Here is a 20,018-nt window from a genome sequence, read left to right as displayed (position 1 = left end):
GATTAGTTCATAACCGAACTCATCATCACCATGGATTCCAATGAAAGCATGGTAAATAAACTAAGATAAACTAGGTCTGAAATAACTGAATAAATATAAAAAAGTATATTAACAAGAGTATTAAGTTCAAATAACAAAGAAAACAAGCATCCAATATTACAACTTAAGCAAAAAATCATAAGTAAAAACAAGATCTTCTTTTCCTTCGTTGTATTGTGCTATTAGGTCTTCTTGCTGCTCTCTCCTTGCTCTCCTCTATGAAAAATGACTTTTTATTTATATATATAGGCTTCTAGACGACCTGGGCTTTCAAATGCTCAAAGTTTAATTAGAAACAGGATTCTGAGAAAATAACCTAGCACGGCCGCCCCCAAATCCAGCGCGGCCGCCCTGAGTTTCTGCCAAACGAGCGCGGCCGCTCCCAAGACCAGCGCCGCCGCCCTGAGCTTCTGGAAAAACTAGATTTTTCTTATTTCCTTGACTTCACGTGCTAGTTTCTTGCGTGCAATCGACCGAGGCTCTATCCTAACACCCTTTTAGACATAAAACATGTAAAATCCAGTCCTCTTTTCGATTATGCCCTGAAATGCAAAAACCCACAAAACACATCAAAAACATAAACAACTTGAGTACAAAACACCAATTCGAGCCTTTATGAAGCGTTCAAAGTGGATATAAATGGCACTTATCACACCCCCAAACTTGAATCGATGCTTATCCTCAAGCATAACAGATTTAAAACAAGAAATAAAATTGCATGAATGCAACTAACATGAATGCAATGATTCCCTTAGCATAACTAAACCAATCAATAAGTAACATCTCAATGAATGAAATTATTCGCACAAAGTTCAATTAAATCCCACAAATCAACTCACAAGCAAAAAATGTGCGTGTGTGCAATTACTTAACAAATATACTCTCGAAACTAGATCAATAATCATAACTCACCACCCGCCAAGACATTCACAAGGTTATAAACATAATAAATGATAAACTCAAAATGACTGACAACACTTCAATTTTATCAGAGTTATATAAGGATTTATGCTTTTATTGATAACATATAAAAACACAAACATGCTTATTTGATCGTGCAATGAGCGAGGTCCACAAAAGACTTATATAATAATACCCATGTAGCGAGCATTAGGTTAGAGGATCCCAGACTTTAAAAGCCTTAGGTCACTAGGCACAAAGTCCCCTAAAACTTAATAACTCAATTATTAAAGAGCCCACTCATGATCAATTATGCACAACACATATTTTTTTGCTATTTTTTCAACAATTTCTGAACGAGTGTATTTCGCTCCATCTAGCTCAACCTTAGACTACTCATATAAATATGAGCCGGCTACTAGCCATTTGATGCCTAGCCACAATTAGCAATAAAATCCAATATTTTTCTCTAATTTTAAAAATCCATGTTATTTTGTCACTAAGAGAATAACATAAATTTTAGACATAACCAAGTGATAAAACCTCGACAAATAAACAAGCCATGATAATGATCTAGCACTCAAGCAACCTATAAGACTTAGTGAATTTTTTTTCTAGCATGCAAATCAATTCGTTAGGACATAACATTCCTCTATATAACATCACTATACTCAAATCAACATCACAAATTAATCGGACAAGTGACCTAAGGGATCATGATATAATGCCAATGCAACTATATGCAACATACTAACATGATAACAAGTACGCAAACAAAAACAAAAACAACTAAATACACGACTACACGACAAATATGCAAACTATATGAACTAAAATATCATGAATATGCATCTATATGGACTCACACACAAATATTTCTTAACTACCCCCCAAACTTAAAAATTTCAGTCCTCAGTGAAGGTAATAGCAAGGAATCAAGGCATACCTACTCGGAAGAAGAATGATCATCACCCTCCGCGGGTCGAGTGTCAGGAGGCGGGTACACAGAATCCTCTCCAAAAATTGGCCACTATATGTCAACCCCCTTGGCTCGAAAAGCTGTACCCAATGCCTGAGTAAGATACTGCGCAAACCTGCTCTGGACATCATACATCACGTTTATCCCCCTCATCAAACGCCTATAGTGCTTTGAGCCTAAACCAACACTATCCTCTGCCTCATGCTGCTGTAGCTGTGAAGAACTAGCCTCACCCATATGATGTCTCCACGCTGCTCTACATGCCTGAGTCGAACCACCAGCATACGTCTGATCGGCTGGCTGGCCACCCGAAAAATGATCATAGGTGTACCCAAGTCCTTTCTCGTCAGCCTTCCCACTAAACCACTATTGTATGCTCAAGATTGTAGAACTGTCGATGGGGGTCCTCGGTAACTGAAGCTGCTCATGTGCGGGCCAATGAACATCCACCGTAACACAAAGTTTGGTCACAATAGAGGCATAAGGGATAGATCCCATAGTTCCTCCACGCAAAAATCACAATATACCCTGATGAATAACAAAACCGGGATCCACATAATCTCCTTGCAAAATCCCCCATAATAACTTTGCACGATCCACAGTCACATCATGCACATAAGAAGAAGGCATGATATTCGCACAAATAAAAATATTCCAAGCACGAGCAAACCTGTTCATGCATGAAGCAAGTTAATTTAGATACTCGTTCGATCCCCTCTTGAACTTTCAATGTTTATTCGGGATACACAGAGTAGCCACAATCAAATCCAAATCAAAGTCCAACCCAGTCTTATTAACCCACTCCTTCTGAGTAGGTTGTCTCTCAGGTTGGTTGATAACCCCATGAATAGCCTCCGGGCTATAGTCCACCGTCAACCCATGCACCACCGAATACCCATTCTTATCAGCTTTCGTGTTCGCATAGAACTCGCGAATAATATTCATAGGCACAGCCGCAGGTGCCTCACAAAATGAAACCCATCCCATCTCTAAGATCATTTCGAGGAGCTTACCATTATTACCCGAAGGTAGAAAACCCCTCTTTTTCACTATCTTCTTAGTCAACAACCTTGTGTACTCCGCTTCAGCCTCCGGAGTAACTAATCGTGGCCTCGTACCCCCAACACCTGAAGTATCGGTAGAGACGGGGTTAGTGCTACTGCTTACTTGAGTACGGGCTCTCTTTGGTACCATTGGAATAAATTAAGTGAGATAAGGGAGGTGTGTAGAGAGATTTAGGGTTTGAGAGAATAAAAGTAAGGTGGAGATGGATGTATATGGGTGTATGTATATATAGAGAGTTAGAATTAGATTAGGGTTATGGGATACGACTGTGGGGTTAGTGGAGCTAATGGGTAGAGTTTATAATTGATTAGGAGTAGGAATTAGGGTAGTGGAAGGAGTAAAATTCGGTTGGGGTTTTGTTTTTGTTTTGAAATTTTTGGATTTTCTATTTTTTATGGGGCTTAGCGCGGCCGCCCTGCTTGGAGCGCAAGTGCCTTGTGTTTCTTTTGATTCAGCACGGTCGCCCCGATTTCTAGCGCGGGCACACCGTGCTCCTTTAAAAAATCCCTTATTTTTCTATTTTTTTCTGATTTTTTATGTTTTCTTCTGTTTTTTCTTCTTTCTATCTTCTTTTTTACCTACTAATATACAACAAGCTTGGGTTTCCTCCCAAGAAGTGCTTGGTTTATGTCGCTGGCTTGACGTAGAATTTCGAGATCAAGTTGTCAATAAAACGGCACTAACCACCTCACAGTTTATCGTATCTCCTTAGTAATGCTTCAAACGCTGTCCATTCACCTTGAATGCCTAGCCTGGATCATTCTCAAAAATTTTCACCGCTCTATGTGGAAACACAGTTTTGACAACAAACTGCCCTAACCATCTGGACTTCAATTTTCCAGGAAAAAGACGTAGACGAAAGTTGAACAAAAGAACTTTTTGCCCCGACATAAATGATTTGAGCACTAGACCCCTATCGTGTCATCTCTTGACTTTCTCCTTATACATTTTGTTGTTCTCATACGCTTGAAGTCGAAACTCATCAATTTCATTCAATTGAAGCATCCTTTTCTTACGAGCTGCATCCATATCAAAGTTCAATTTCTTCAAACCCTAATATGCCTCGTGCTCTAGCTCCACAAGCAGGTGACATCCCTTACCATAAACCAATTGAAATGGTGACATGCCTAGCGGAGTCTTGAATGATGTTCGATATGCCCAAACAGCTTCATCCAACTTTGAAGACCAATCCTTTCTCGATGGACATACAACTTTCTCCAGAATTCGCTTGATCTCTCTGTTAGACACATCAGCTTGACCATTAGTCTGAGGATGGTAAGCTGTAGCAATTCAATGATTTATATTATATCTCTGCATCATAGCAGCGAACTTGCGATTACAGAAATGCGATCCCTCGTCACTGATTATGAATCTTAGAGTCCCAAATTTTGTGAATATCTTCTTGTGAAAAATGATAAGCATTACCTTCACATCATTCATTGGCAAAGCCTTGACTTCGACCCATTTTGACAAATAATCGATCGCCAACAAGATATACTGATTATTGTAAGATGAGACAAATGGCCCCATGAAGTCTATTCCCCAAACATCGAAGACCTCAACCTCGAGAAGCACATTAAGAGGCATCTCATCCTTCTTTGACATATTACCAACACGCTGACAGCGATCACACTTCAAAATGAACTGATGCGCATCCTTAAATAATGTAGGACGGAAGAATCCTGCTTGAAGGATACGACTGCTGTCTTTTCTCCATCATAGTGGCCTCCATAAATAGTAGAGTGACAGCCTCACAAAATACCCTCCGTCTCGCTGTACAGATTACATCTCCTGATGATTTGGTCAGCTCCTAGCCGAAACAAAAATGGCTCATCCCACATGTACCATCTCACCTTGTGAAGAAACTTCTTCCTTTGAGCATAAGTTAAGTCCGGGACATAATGTTGCTCACAAGATAGTTCACAATGTCTGCGAACCACGATTCTTCTTCTTGCACCCCTAACAACTGTTCATCGGGAAAAGACTCATTTATAAATGTCTTGTCATGTGAAGCTGTATTTGAATCTTCTAACCGAGAGAGATGATCAGCAACTTGATTCTCAGTACCTTATATACCTTCATCTCCAACTCAAACTCTTGAATTAAAAGAACCGATCGAATCAATCTAGGCTTCGAGTCCTTTTTCAAGACGAGATAGCGAATCGCAGCGTAATCAGTGAAAACTGTCACCTTCGTCCCAAGAAAATAAGATCGAAACTTCTCAAAACTGTAGACAATGGCCAATAGCACTTTCTCAGTAGTAGTGTAGTTCATTTGAGCACCATTGAGGGTCTTACTAGAATAGTAGACCACATGAAATATATTGTTCTTCTTTTGCCCAAGAACTGCTCCAACTGCATAGTCACTTGCATCGCACATCACTTCAAAAGGCTCATTCCAATCAGGTGCAGTTATGACAGGTGTCGTGATCAAGCTCTTCTTTAAGCTCTCAAAAGCAGCTAGACACCCATCATCAAACTTGAAAGAGACAACTTTCTCTAATAGATTGTACAACAATTTAGAGATTTTAAAGAAATCCTTGATGAACCGCTGATAGAAACCCGCATGACCAAGAAAACTGCTAATTCCCTTAATAGAAATTGGTGGAGGAAGGTTTTCAATGACCCCCACCTTGGATTTGTCCACCTCAAGACCTTTATTAGATACCTTGTGCCCAAGAATGATGCCCTGCTGCACCATAAAGTGACATTTCTCCCAGTTAAGAACCAGATTGGTCTCTACACACCTTTTAAGAACCACGCCAAGATTTTGCAAGCACTCATCGAAAGTATCCCCGAACACAAAAAAATCATCCATGAACAACTCCACATTCTGACCAATCATGTCCGAGAAGATGGCCATCATGCATCTCTGAAATATGGCAGGTGCACCACATAACCCAAAAAAAACTCTTCTGAAGGCAAGTACCAAACAGACAAGTGAAGGTAGTCTTTTCTTGATCTTCTGGAGCAATGCAAATCTGATTATAGCCCGAATAGCCATCCAGAAGACAGTGGTACTCATGCCCAGCCAACCTGTCAAGCATCTGATCAATAAAAGGAAGAGGGAAGTGATCTTTCGCCATGGCCTTGTTCAGCTTCCTGTAATCCATGCAAACTCTACACCCCGTGACTGTTCGAGTAGGAATGAGCTCATTCTTTTCATTAGCAACCACGGTGATGCCTCCTTTCTTCGGCACACATTGAAATGGGCTAACCTAAGAACTGTCAGAAATAGGATAAATGATGCCTATGTCTAGCCACTTAAGAACTTTCTTCTTCATGACCTCCTTCATTATCGTATTTAGCCTTCTCTGTTGATCAACAGTCGGTTTGCTTCCTTCCTCTAGCAGAAGTTTATGCATGCAATAACAAGGGTTGATTCCCTTGATATCTGCTATAGTCCATCCAATTAGTGACTTAAACTCTCTCGGAATTCTCAAGAGCTTTTCCTCATCACTACCTAAAAGGTCAGATGCAATAATAACAGGCAAAGTAGATGCATCACCTAAAAACGCATACCTCAAGTGTTCAGGAAAAGTTTTAAGCTCGAGTGTAGGAACTTCCTCAATAGATGGCTTGAGACGCCCCTCAACATTTTTGAGTTCTGACAATCCAAGAGATTCAAAAGGCATATCCAGCCTTCGCTTCCAAGGAGAAGCATTCAAATACTGCAACCGCTCATCACCTTCATTATCTTCACTATCTGAATTTCCCATCAAGGCTTCCTCTAGGGCATCAGACCTTAGCATTTAATCAAGTTCGAAAATAACCACAGATTTGACCAATTCCAATTTTAAGCACTCCTCTTTATCAGTAGGGAATTTTATGGCATTAAAAACATTAAAGGTCACATCCTGATCTAGTACTCGCATAGTGAGCTTACCCTTCTTCAAATCAATCAAGGTTCGGCCAGTAGCCAAGCATGCTCTTCCCAAGATTATGGGAATTTTTTTATCCTCCTCAAAATCAAGAATTACAAAGTCAACAGGAAAGATGAGATTGTCCACCTTGACCAAGACATCCTCCACAATGCCTCGTGGATATGTAATAGAATGATCGGCCAATTGCAAGGACATATATGTAGGTTTTGGATCAGGTAAACCCAACTTCTTGAAGATAGACAAAGGCATCAGATTGATGCTAGCTCCCAAATCACAAAAATACTTGTCAAACGACAAGTTTGTGATGATGCAAGGAATAGTGAAACTTCCGGGACTTTAAGCTTCAGAGGCAATTTCTGTTGCAGCACAGCACTGCATTCCTCCATAAGAGCAACGATCTCTAAGTCATCGAGCTTCACTTTCCAAGAGAGAATACCTTTCATAAACTTTTCATAGTTAGGCATCTATTCAAGAGCTTCAACGAAAGGTATGTTGAAATGAGGTTTCTTGAACACCTCCAGAAACTTAGCAAATTGCTTGTCCAACTTTTGCTTCTGCAGCCTCTTAGGAAAAGGAGGTGGATGATAGACCTGTTTCTCCACTGTATTACCCTCAGGAGGAGTGTGTTCCATAGTTTTCTTCCTTGATTCCACTTCTGCTTCCTTCTGCACATCTTCTTCAGCCACAAATTCAGATTCTAAAACTTGAGATTTTTCGTGGTTTGCAACCTTCCCATACCTCAATGTAATTGCCTTGACCTGTGCCATAGCTTCCCTCTTGCCTGGAACTTCTGTGTCATTAGGGAGTGTACCAAGTTGTCGATTCAGAAAGGCATTGGCAATCTACCCAATTTGATTCTCCAAGGTCTTGATGGATATCGCTTGGCTCTTTCACATGAGCCTCAACTCCTCCAATTCAGATTTTTCATTAAATTGACTTGTACTTCCATGTGGTAGTTGTTGAAGTTGGAGTTATTTTCTTGGTACATATTGCGGTTGTTGAAAACCAGGAGGGTTGAATTGCTTTGATGCATACTGCTGATAAGGCTGTTGCACCGCATTCTGATTATTTCTCCACCTGAAGTTAGGATGATCGCGGTTGTTGGGATGATAAGTGGCTGGAACTGGTTGCTGTGACCTATGAAATTTGCTCACGAACTGAGCTGATTCACTAGATATAGTACACTGCTCCGTCTCATGTGCACCAGCACAAAGCTCACAAACACTTGTGATCTGATTAACTCCATAATTAGCCAAAGAATCCACCTTCATCGTTAAAGCCTTAAGCTGAGCAGCTATAACAATAGCTGTATCCACTTCCATAATTCCTGCTACCTTGTCTTGAGGTAGTCTCTGAGTTTGATTCTAGTATTCATTAGCATCCATCAGTTCAATCAACTCATAAGCTTCATCGTAGCTTTTAGCCCATAAGGCTCCACCTGATGCTGCATCGAGCATGGGTCTAGAATGTGCTCCTAAACCATTTTAAAAGCAGTTGATAATCATCCAGCCAGACATCCCATGATGAGGACACTTCCTAAGCATCTCCTTATAGCGCTCCCAAGCTTCACACAAAGTCTCTCCTGATTGCTGCGCAAATTGACTAAGAGCGTTCCTGATTGCAGCTGTCTTCGCCATAGGGAATAATTTAGTAAGAAAGTTCTGAGCAAGATCTTCCCAAGTAGTAATAGAGCCTGGTGGTAGAGAATGCAACCAACACTTAGCCTTATCCCTCAGAGAGAATGGAAAAAACCTCAACTTTATAGCATCTTCAGAAACATTGTTGAACTTGAAAGTGTCGCATATCTCGATGAAAACTCTAATGTGCATGTTGGGATCTTCGTTGGAGAACCCCCAAACTGGACTGAATTCTGAACCATCTAAATCGTGCTAGATTTGATTTCAAAAGTATTAGCCGCGATGGCTGCTCGGATAATGCTAGACTGAATATCATTGATCTTCGGCTGAGAATAATCCATCAAATCTTTCGGATTTGCTACTGGTCCTCCCATTGCAATAATAGCTTCTTCTTCAACTTTCTCAACTTTTTCAAAAACTTCTTCAACTACTTCGACTTCTTTCAGTGCTTTCTTACAAGATTGAGAACGTGTTCACATACACGATCTCTAGAATACCTGAAACACCAACAAAGTAAACAAGTAAAATATCTGATTCAATGAACTTTAACGACCACTGATATCAAGTACATAAACTAAAAATTAACACAGAGTCCCTGGCAGCGGCCCCAAAAACTGGTTAGGGCGAAAACACGTGCTGAAATTACACGCAAGTATACGCGTTCACAAGTAGTATAAGATATAAATCAGATTTGTTCCCACAGAGACTCTTTTTAGTTAACTTAAGGTTATGCGCCTATGCAACAATGGTATGGCTATCGCTCAATGCTAAGATAATAACAAGTTGAGATGTTTATAACTAGGATTAAACTAACATGCAATTAACTAAGTGATTAAAAGTGATTGAATTAACTATATGAAAAAATATGGGATTCTAACTTCATTAAATACTTCATTCAAAGTCATTGTACTTACCCTTAGCATGCAATGGTGGTGACAACTAATCAGATAACACGAAATTAGTAAACGCCAACTGTCGTTGTACGAGTACCCTATTACCAGACATCCACAAAAGAGATAGAAACTGAATAGACACCAATTATGTTCAGACCCTATATATCTATATAATTTAACAACATAAAGGTTTAATACGCAAGTTATCTATCGTGATTACATAGGGCAAGTAAGATGGTTAAAATTACCTACGAATCATGCATAACAAATACATGAACCTATGCTAGCATGGCAAGTTCTAAACCTCTATATTCACTGTCGCTTCAATAGAGATTAACAAACTATCTTAGATGTTCGCGATGCACATAAGACGAATAAGCACAACCGATACTAGGATATCAAACAATCACCATAAACTAAGGTATTGAAAGAAATTTACTAGAGAAATCCATAAGTAAATCCGTTAGAACCCCACGATAATGATTAGTTCATAACCAAACTCATCATCACCATGGGTTCCAATGAAAGCATGGTATATAACCTATGATAAACTAGGTCTGAAATAACTGAATAAATATAACAAAGTACGTTAACAAGAGTATTAGGTTCAAACAACAAAGAATACAAGCAAAGAATCACTAGTAAAAACAAGATCTTCTTCTCCTTTGTTGTATTCTGCTATTAGGTCTTCTTACTGCTCTCTCCTTACCCTCCTCTATGAAAAACGTCTTTTTATTTATATATATAGGCTTCTGGATGACCTGGGCTTTCAAACGCTCAAGATTTAAGTAGAAACAGGATTCTGAGAAAATGACCTAGCGCAGCCGCCCCCAAATCCAGCGCGGTCGCCCTGAGTTTCTGCCAAACGAGCGCGGCCGCTCCCAAGACCAACGCAGCCGCCCTGAGCTTCTAGAAAAACTGGATTTTTCTTGTTTCCTTGACTTTTCGTGCTAGTTTATTGCGCGCAATCGACCGAGGCTCCATCCTAACACCCTTTTAACCATAAAACATGTAAAATCCAGTCCACCTTTCGATTATGCCCTGAAACGCAAAACACTACAAAAACACATCAAAAAAATAAATAACTTGAGTAAAAAACACCAATTCGAGCCTTTACGAAGTGTTCTGAAGTGGATATAAATGCCACTTATCAGAACCAAACTGAACATGAGTACCACTTACCATCCCCAGACGGACAGGCAAAGTGAAAGGACCATCTAGACACTAGAAGATATGTTGAGAGTCTGTGCAATAGACTTTAAAGAAAGTTGGGATGATCACTTGCCCTTGATCGAGTTTTTTTACAATAATATCTTTCATGAAAGCATTGGAATGCCGCCTTACGAGGCCCAGTATGGAAGAAGATGCTGATCTTCCTTATATTGGGATGAAGTTGGAGAGCGCAAGATGCTTGGGCCCGAAGTGGTCCAAAGAACCAAGGACATAGTGGATTTAATTAGAGGACGGCTGGTAGCAGCCCAAGATCGAAAGAAGAAGTATGCTGTTAAAGGTTTCCCCTTGGAAAGGATTTATGAGGTTTAAAAAGAAAGGAAAGCTAAGTCCAAGATTTATTGGACCTTTTGAGATATTAAGGCGTATTGGAAAGTTAGCATACGAGCTATCCCTACCCCTGAACCTACAGCAAATTCATAATGTGTTCCACATATCAAGGCTAAGAAATTACAATCTGGATGCTAGACACATAGTGGAATATGAGCATGTAGATATGCAACAACACTTAACTTATTTGGAGCAACCAGTGAGGATCATGGATCAAAAGGTGCAGGTGCTTCAGAACAAGGTGATCGAGCTAGTCAGATTATAGTGGAAAAATCATAATGTGGAAGAATCAACTTGGAAACTAGAGAGAACAATGCTAGAAAAGTACCCCCCATTTGTTTTCTATTGGATTCCGGGGCGAAATCCTTTTAAGCAGGGGAGATTGTAATAACACCAATTTTTAGAATTTTTGTAATCCTTATGAATAGTAACTTTTTGCTGATTGGGCTGATTAAGGAAAATTATCAGACCACACTATATAGGAGTACTGTTATAGAAATTCTGAGATCGTATTAGTATTCCATAAAGTAAATGAGTGTATGTAAAGTTCGTCGGAATTCAAATTCGAACACTTTAACTTTTCCCGAAAATCCACCAGATAATGAAAGAATTAAGTATAAGGTAACATGATTAAAAGGAATTCAGTTCAAGGATTTTAAAAGAAGATCATTAAAGGAATATAAGATATTAAGAAAGGTTCAGGGAATCCCAATTAATAAGATCCTGGATATGATCCCTCAAACAATTAACAAGAACGAGAGTTAAGCGATCGGTAAAATAAATAAGCGACCAAGGATCAAGCTTATGCAAATAACAAGGGGATTAACCAAACAATTATGCATTAATCAAAGGGATTAGTGGATTGGACATCATCCAACCATAATGATTGAACATGTTTCCTTGTGATGATGTAATGGAGGTGATGTCATCAGTTTATTAAAGCATAAAAAAGATATTTATCAAGGACCGTTAGGGATTAAAAATTAGGTCGTATTTATTGCTGTATTTACTACCAGGGTTCGTGAGCTTCGAGACTCGATTTGACTGCTCTTGTGTTTTGTGACTCAATCTGCCTTAACAAGATGCCTACGTACCTTGTTGTTCGCCAACGATCAAGTCAAAAATGTAGTTCTTATTTATGGGGTGCGGCCCCTTATATAGATGTTGGGAGTCCCTGAATTAGATTAGATTTAGGATACTTGGCGGGCAAGTCTCAGAATTAGGATGGACTTTGAAGTCCTAGAAAGTAGGAATTTGATTCCTTATGCTTTGAGACCTCTTGAAGGCTAATCCACAAGGTTTCATACCTTTATTAGGACTTTTCTCAATTAGCTATTTTTTCCCATATTTAGTAATTATGAAAATAATAAATGTATAGGATTATTGGGCCTTCCTTATTCCATCAGGCCGTATCAATGTGTTAACCTTCTTAGGCCTGATCAATGTGTTAACCTTCTTGGTTTCAATATCATACATACGGCCTTCTTTAATGGGCCTTACAGTCCTAGTTATAATTAATGTAATTTTAATGATGTAATCAGGGTTTATTTTATCCTCTATCATTTGCCCGCAACTTCTGGGAAACCGTAAAAGATTTCGCAGAAGTTAAGTTCATTTGTTCCCTTATAGGGTATCACTTTTGCGTAAAGTATGGAGCGACCTACACATTTACAATGATTTGTCTTGTACGTGGCATCAGGATTGTTTTGGAACCTCCCTATTAATTTTCTTACCTTATTCCTAACTTTTAGGAATTTTCTAGTATTTTTCCTTAATTTCCAGGAATTTTCCTCAATTTTCCATATTTTCTGAAAATTATTCCTTAATTTTCAGAAAATATTTATAATTTTTCTGAAACGTTTTTGAATTTCTCAATTTTTTTTTCTGAATTAATCCTTAATTTTTAGGATTTATCCTTAATTTTCAGGATTTAATCTTAATTTTTAGCCTTTTTCGACCAGAATTCCTGATCGATTTCGGCCAGGATTCTGGTCGATTTTAGCCTTGTTTTTCCCCCTGGTCGATGATAATTTTGACCAGGATTCTGCCTTAATCGACTAGGATTCTGCCTTATTCGACTAGGATTCCTTATCGATTTCGACCAGGATTCTGGTCGATTTTAGCCTTGTCTTGTCACCTTGATCGATGGAAATTTCGATCAGGATTCCTGTTCAAAATCAACCAGGATCCCGATCAAATTAACTTGGATTTTATCACTGTGGTCTAAGAAAAAATCGACCAGGATTCCTGATCGATTCGATCAGGATTCTGATCGACTTATACTTATATTTGACACTGTGGTCTATCTGAAATTCGTCCAAGATTATTTGTCAATCGATCAGGACTATGATCGACTTAAGTGAATTTTTACCCCTCTAATCGAATTTGCATTCAATTAGAATTCTTTTCTTTATCGATCAGGACTTTGATCGACTTAAGTGAATTTCTACCCCTCTAATCAAATGAAAATTCGATCAGGGTTCCCTTCACCATCGATCAGGACTCTGATCGGTATAAATGCTTTTTTATTATTCTAATCTGATGAATATTCGATCAAGATGACCCCTTTTAGCCGATATTCTGGTCAATTTTTGACCTTTGAGATTCTTTTCCACCTTCTAGAATATCCCAGAAATATCCTTTCTAGTGCGCTTTCCTGGATTGGGCCTTGCCTCTATGGGCTTTTAGTCGATTCACTTTCCAAAATTTTGGCTATATAAGTGAGGTATGAAGTGAGAATTCTCATTTCACTTCTCACTTATTAAAACCTCTGAAAAACCCCTCAAGTTTCTCTCTAAGAAAAGGCGATTTCCGGCGAGTTCTCAGCCACAGCTTCACCATTAATCTTTCTTCTTCCTCCTTTTTCTGCATTTCAAGCTTTCATCCCAAGAACTTCAATGGCTGATCGTGATCTTGCTCGTCTGGAAAAGATGAATTCATCCAAGAGAGGTACCGCTATTCATATCCAATCTCCTTATACTTCCCTCATAGACATGATAAATTCTAGGGGGATGAATATCTCTCTCTTTCTGATCTAGATTCTTATAATCATGGTAATACATTCCATGAACTTGATGATAGGATAGAACTCTCTTTCGGTTGTTGTTTTCGAAAATAAATTTCAATTCTATAATAGTTCTATAACTCAACCGGGCTGGGTTTTTATTCGCCAATGACCCAGAATGCCTCATATTTTTTATGGTAACTCTATTTTGGAAAACAACCCAAAATGGAGAGATGAGTTTGTTAGGTTAACATGGGCTGGAAGCAATTGGGCTACCTTTTTTTCGTAGGCCCTTTTTCCAGGTAATAGATGGTAGCCCAACTAGTATTAGGTTTACCGACAAGGAAGAGGTTGTTTATCAAGCCCTCATTTTGGATGATGGCAAAATAGATACATGGACTCTCTTAGAGGAGTTCTCTTTGAAAAAAGTGGGCCTTTCTCAAGCCAGTGATAGGGGTAATCCTAACCTATTTATTCCTTGTTCTTCTTTTATAACCTGTCAACATTTATAAATGTTAACTCCTTTTTTCTTTTATTTCCGTTTGCTAGGCCATTAACAATATGAACAGGCCTAAGGAGGGGGAATCTGGCCGCCAGAAGAAGGCCAGGCTCAATAAGGACTCTAGGAGCAAGCCTGATGCTCCTATCTTCCTTAGCCCCTCATGTTCCCGAGGTCGCGTTGGGGGATGATGTGGATCCTCCACTCAAGGCGCAATCTTTCATGCCCAACTGGGGCTTCAGGAGAAGTGATACGGTGGTAGGATCCACTAAACATGCTAAGGATTGGTCTTACCACTTCATAACTCCCCACAAATTTACTAACATTGTCACGGGGAGTGACATTCTTACTATTGAGATTCTGGGTTCTCAAACTCAAGCTTCGGTAATATTATTTTCTTTTCTTTTAACTGTTATTTTCTTCTTGTTTTGAACCCATGATAAATCCTACTTCCCTTGTGCAGAGTAACACCTATTTGCAGGTGGCCCTTCATCAAGCTAGGTCTTGTAAGGGGAACTCAGATGAGTTCGAGAAGGAGATGAAGAAATGGAAGGAGAGGGCCGAGGTCTTGGAGAAGAAGCTGAAGATCAAGGGGGAGGAGCTGTCAAAGGCTCACGCTGAGCAGGTTAAGCTACAGAGTGATAAGGAAACCATCATTGATGACTACATGGATTCTCAGAAATTTAATGATCTTATGGATGTTCATGATGAGGGTCTTTATCCTCTTTAGTTTACCAAAGGGTGGGATGCGGTGGTGAAGGAAGTGTCTGAGAAGCATCCTGGCTTGATAGATCCCAAGGACTTTATAAATCCCGAACAACCAGAGACTGAAGATAGCCTGGATGCTCTCTTCAATTCTCCCCAGAATGATGATCGCATCCTAGACCCCAGCACTACCTCTCCTCCAGCCTCTCCTGCAAAGGATGCCGAGCCTTCTGCTAATGCTGAGAAGGGAGATACTGAGAAAGAGCAGGGGAATGATGGCTCCAACATGGAAGAGTAGTATTTTTAGTTTTTCCAGACTTTATGTTTATTGCCTTTATTTTGACTTATTATATTCCGAACTTATTTCCCTTCGGGGACTATTTATGTTATCTTAAGTTGTTTATTTGCTTTTTTACTATTTTTTTCTAAGTACTTGTACTATTTTATGGGAGTTAGTTTGCTAGCCTTTTCGTAGCTTTCCCTTATATTTCTTCGTACTTGTACTAAAATAGATAAGCAAACTCAACCATAGCATTAACCAAATAGTTCTAATATAAGATGAACCAAACAGTTCTAGGATAAGATGAACCAAACAGTTCTAAAACAAGTTTATGGAAACTGTATAAATTGTAAACTCTTGGGATTCATCCCTTACATAATTCTTCGTAAAGCAAGAATTTGAAATAATAGTCTTATAAAACTAACACATAAAATCCTAAGCAAGCAGACCTTCTAAGGTGCTTTTCAACCTTGTTACCACTACAGTAAGTATGAGCTATAGGTAGTAAACTTTCAGGTTTTGAGCATGCCAAGTCCGTGGTACTACTTCTCCATCTATGGTCTCCAACTTGTCCGTCAGTAGTCCGCGTGCGAGATAGAGTACTGTCGGGGGTTCGCGAAGTCTATTTCCTCTTCCTTGAACGCTCTTAACCTTATATGGCCCTTCCCAATTTGGGGCGAGCTTTCCTTTCCGCCCCACTCCAGAAGCTTCCACCTTCCTTAGGACCAAATCTCCTTGCTTAAAGAATCTTTCTTTCACCCTTAGGTTGTAGTAAACGTAGGCCTTTTTTCTGAAATTTTACTATCTTTGCATGGGATGTATCTCGTACCTCATATATCAAGTACAGGGCTAACCTTTGCCCTTCCTCATTTTCCTCAGCATTGTATGCTTGGATTTTGGGAGACGAGTGCGATATTTCCACGGGAATAACTGCTTCTGCCCCATACGCTAGCATAAACGGTGTGGCTCCTGTACTAACTCTACATGTAGTTCTGTAAGCCCAAAGTATTGGCAGCACTTCAACCACCCAATTATTCCTGGATTTTTCAATCCTCTTTTTTAACCAATCTAGAATGATGCGATCTGCAACCTCTGCTTGCCCATTGGCTTGAGGATGAGATACGAAGGTAAACAGCAACTCAATCTAATTCTCCTCGCAATACTTCCTGAACTCTTTATTATTGAATTGCGTTCCATTATCGGTGACCAGGATGCGGGAAATTCCATATCTGTACTTGACATTTTCCAACAGGAATTGTGCAACCTGCTTAGTTGTGATCTTGGCTAAAGGTTTAACTTTAATCCATTTGGTAAAATAATCTATAGCTATAATCAGGAACTTCCTTTGAGCGGTGGCCATGAGAAAAGGCCCAAGTATATCCATTCCCCACATAACAAAGGGGATTGGGGAGTTTATAGAAGTCAGCATTTCAGGAGGTTACCTTACTCTATGAGTATGTTTCTGACATTGATCACAACTCTTAACATATTCTTTGGCATCGGCCATCATTTCTGGCCAATAAAAGCCTAAGCGAGTAATCTTATGGGCTAGGGCCCTGGTCCCCAAGTGTTGGCCACATATACCTTCATGCACTTCCTCTAAGGCAAGTTGAGCCTCATCCGGCCTGAGACATCTTAAATAAGGAACTACAAAGGACCTTTTATATAAAATTCCATCAATCAGAGAATATCTCAATGCTCGCACGACTAGCTTTTGCGCTTCAGTCACTTCATTCGGGAGCCAACTAGTTTGAATATGGGCCTTAATAGGATCTATCCATGATGTTCCCCGCCCTATAAGGGACACAAGCTTAACATCAATACTTCGCGTTTTCAAAACGCAAAAGTACACACTTCCTGAACTTTTTTTTATCTCTAACAAAGTGAACTTAGAGAATGCATCTGCCTTAACATTTTCCTCACTTGGATGTGTTCAACATGGCATTCATGAACTGAGTCATCACGGCCCTCACTAGGTGCACATACTTTGCCATGGTTTCATCTCGTGCTTCAAACTCTCCTTTGACCTGGGATATGACAAGCTTTGAATCTCCATAGACTTTCAAGTTCTTGACCCTTAATGTTCCTGCTAGGCCAATCCCAGCTATCAAAGCTTCATATTCAGCTTCGTTATTCGTAGTCAGAAAATCCAACTTCATGGCATATTCAATCAAAAACACATCTGGGCTTTGTAAGACTAGCCTTGCTCCACTCGAGTTTGTTTTTATGCTCCATCAAAATAGAGAACCCAATTCTCCTTCTCTTTAATGCCCCCTTCTTTGATACCTTCCGTGTCTTGAGGTATAATACCTTCCTACCCCCCGACTTCTTGGTTGGGTACGATACACTCAACCACGAAGTCAACCAATTCCTGGGCTTTTATTTCCGTTCACGGCTTGTAATTGATGTCAAATTCTCCCAATTCTATTGCCCATTTAATCAGTCTCCCACTAGCTTTGGGACTATGAATGATATTTCTCAAGGGCTGATTCATTAATACTTCAATTCTATGAGCTTGGAAGTAAGGACACAACTTCCTTGAAGCCATCACCAGGGCTAAAGCAAACATTTCAATAGTTGAATAATTCAACTCAGATCCGTGCAAAATCTTACTGACATGATATATGGGTTTATGAACTTTAAGTTCCTCCTTCACTAATACAGTGCTCAAGGCATTTTCTGAAACGGCCAAATAAAAGTACAAAACTTCATTCAGAACTGGTTTGGCCAACAACGGGGCTTGAACCATATACTTCTTTAATCCCTAAAACCCTTCCTGACTTTCCTCAGTCCATACGAAGTCTTTAACTTTCTTCAAGGATTTGAAGAATGGAAAGCACTTGTCTCCAGATTTGGACATCCGGTGAGCTTTTGAACATCTTTGACAGTCTTTGGAGGCTCCATGTCCAAAATTGCCTTTATCTTATCAGAATTTGCCTCAATTCCTCTTTTGGAGACCATCAATCCCACTCCGAAAGCGCACGTTGTAGGATTCAGCATCATTTTGTGATATCTCAGGACCTCAAAATCTTCCGTCAAATTGGGTATGTGGTCAGTCTTCACTAGACTCTTGACTAACATGTCATCAACATAAACTTCCATAGTTTTGCCAATAAGATTCTTGAAAATCTTATTTACAAATATTTGATAGGTAGCTCTTGTATTCTTGAGACCAAACGCCATAACAAGATAACAAAAAACACCAAAGTCAGTGATGAATGATACCTTTGGGATGTCATCCTTATACATCTTAATCTGATTATATCCACTGAATCCATCCATAAAACTCAACATTTTATGACCAGCAGTAGCATCTATCAATGTATCAATCTTTGGCAATGGGAAACAATCCTTCGGGCACACATCATTCAGATCAGTGTAATCCACGCACATTCTCCATTTTCCATTAACCTTCTTTACCATTACAGGGTTTGCTAACCATTCCGGAAATTGTATCTCCTCCATGAAACCATCCTCCAAAAGCTTTTCTACTTCTTACTTGATTGCCTCCTATCACTCAGGGGCAAAACTCCTTTTCTTTTGTTTTACCATCTTTTGATTTGGATCTACATTAAACTTGTGAGTGATCAGTTCCAGGTCTATGCCAGGCATATCAGCTGCTGACCATGCAAATATATCACTATTTTCTTATAAAATCCTCACCAACTTCCCTTAAGGGGTTCCTCCAGTGACGCTCCAATGAAAGTTACTTTCTCAGGACCCCCGGGAGCCAAAGGAATCAAAACCAGGTCTTCTGCTGGCTTCTTTCTTTTCTCGTCATTCTCACGGATATCTAGATCTTCAATAGGAAGAACCTGTCCCCCAAATCCATCTGCCCTGAGAGAGGCTACATAACAAATCCTTGCCATCTTTTGATCTCCTCTCTCTTCTCTAATCCTATTCCGGGTGGGAAACTTCATCACTGAACGGTAAGAAGAAGGGACTGCTTTGAAAGCATGTATTCCCGTTCTTCCTATGATTGCATTGTAAGTTGATCCAGCCTTTACTACTATGAAGTCTAACATCTGTGTTGCTTATCTTGGTTCCTGACCTATAGTCATTGGCAACTTAATTATCCCTTCCATGAGGCACTTACCTACAGTGAAACCATATATTGGCATGTCAGTTGGGGTTAATTGAGAATCATTGGAACCCATCCTTATAAAGGTATCATGAAGCAAGATGTCTACCGAGACACCATTGTCTACAAGGACTCTTTTTACTGGGTTGTTCCCTATTATTGGTGTTATAACCAGAGGATCGTCATGAGGAAATTTGACACCCTCTAAATCAAAGTCATCGAATGTCATTGTTACTCCTGTCCTAGCCCTCTTTGGGGCTTCCTCGACAATATGCATAACTTCTCTGGTATATGCTTTCCTTGAGTTTCTAGATGATCCAAAAATAGTTTATCCTCCAAAATTGTATTTATCACTGGCCCTCGGGGGTGTGGTCCTCCAAAGATTGTGTTTATCACTGGTCCTCTGGGCTGGGGATTTCACTTCTGATCATCTTGATCCCTCCTACGATCATCGAAATTCTTCTTTCCGTTGTTACTCCTATCTCCTCCATCT

General features: G+C 39.6%; 1 protein-coding gene and 1 non-coding gene across 2 annotated transcripts; one reads left to right on the top strand and one right to left on the bottom strand.

Moving 5' to 3' along the window:
- Nucleotides 1-8,381: 8,381 nt before the first annotated feature.
- LOC141669049 (small nucleolar RNA R71) lies at nt 8,382-8,488 on the top strand. Its single transcript, XR_012553348.1, has one exon. It is a non-coding gene; the product is annotated as a small nucleolar RNA R71 (small nucleolar RNA).
- Nucleotides 8,489-15,646: 7,158 nt separating this feature from the next.
- LOC141665573 (uncharacterized) lies at nt 15,647-19,754 on the bottom strand. The gene is made up of 3 exons (XM_074471558.1): nt 19,541-19,754; nt 16,274-16,551; nt 15,647-15,667 (listed from the first exon to the last, which is right to left on the bottom strand). Exons 1-3 carry the CDS (start codon nt 19,752-19,754, stop codon nt 15,647-15,649), a joined length of 513 nt encoding a protein of 170 aa, XP_074327659.1.
- Nucleotides 19,755-20,018: the final 264 nt, after the last annotated feature.

The sequence above is a fragment of the Apium graveolens genome, chromosome 6 (assembly GCF_009905375.1).
Source record: "Apium graveolens cultivar Ventura chromosome 6, ASM990537v1, whole genome shotgun sequence".
Taxonomy (NCBI): Eukaryota; Viridiplantae; Streptophyta; class Magnoliopsida; order Apiales; family Apiaceae; genus Apium; species Apium graveolens.
Note: the sequence above shows the minus strand (reverse complement) of the source record. Positions and strands in the feature narration are given on the sequence as shown.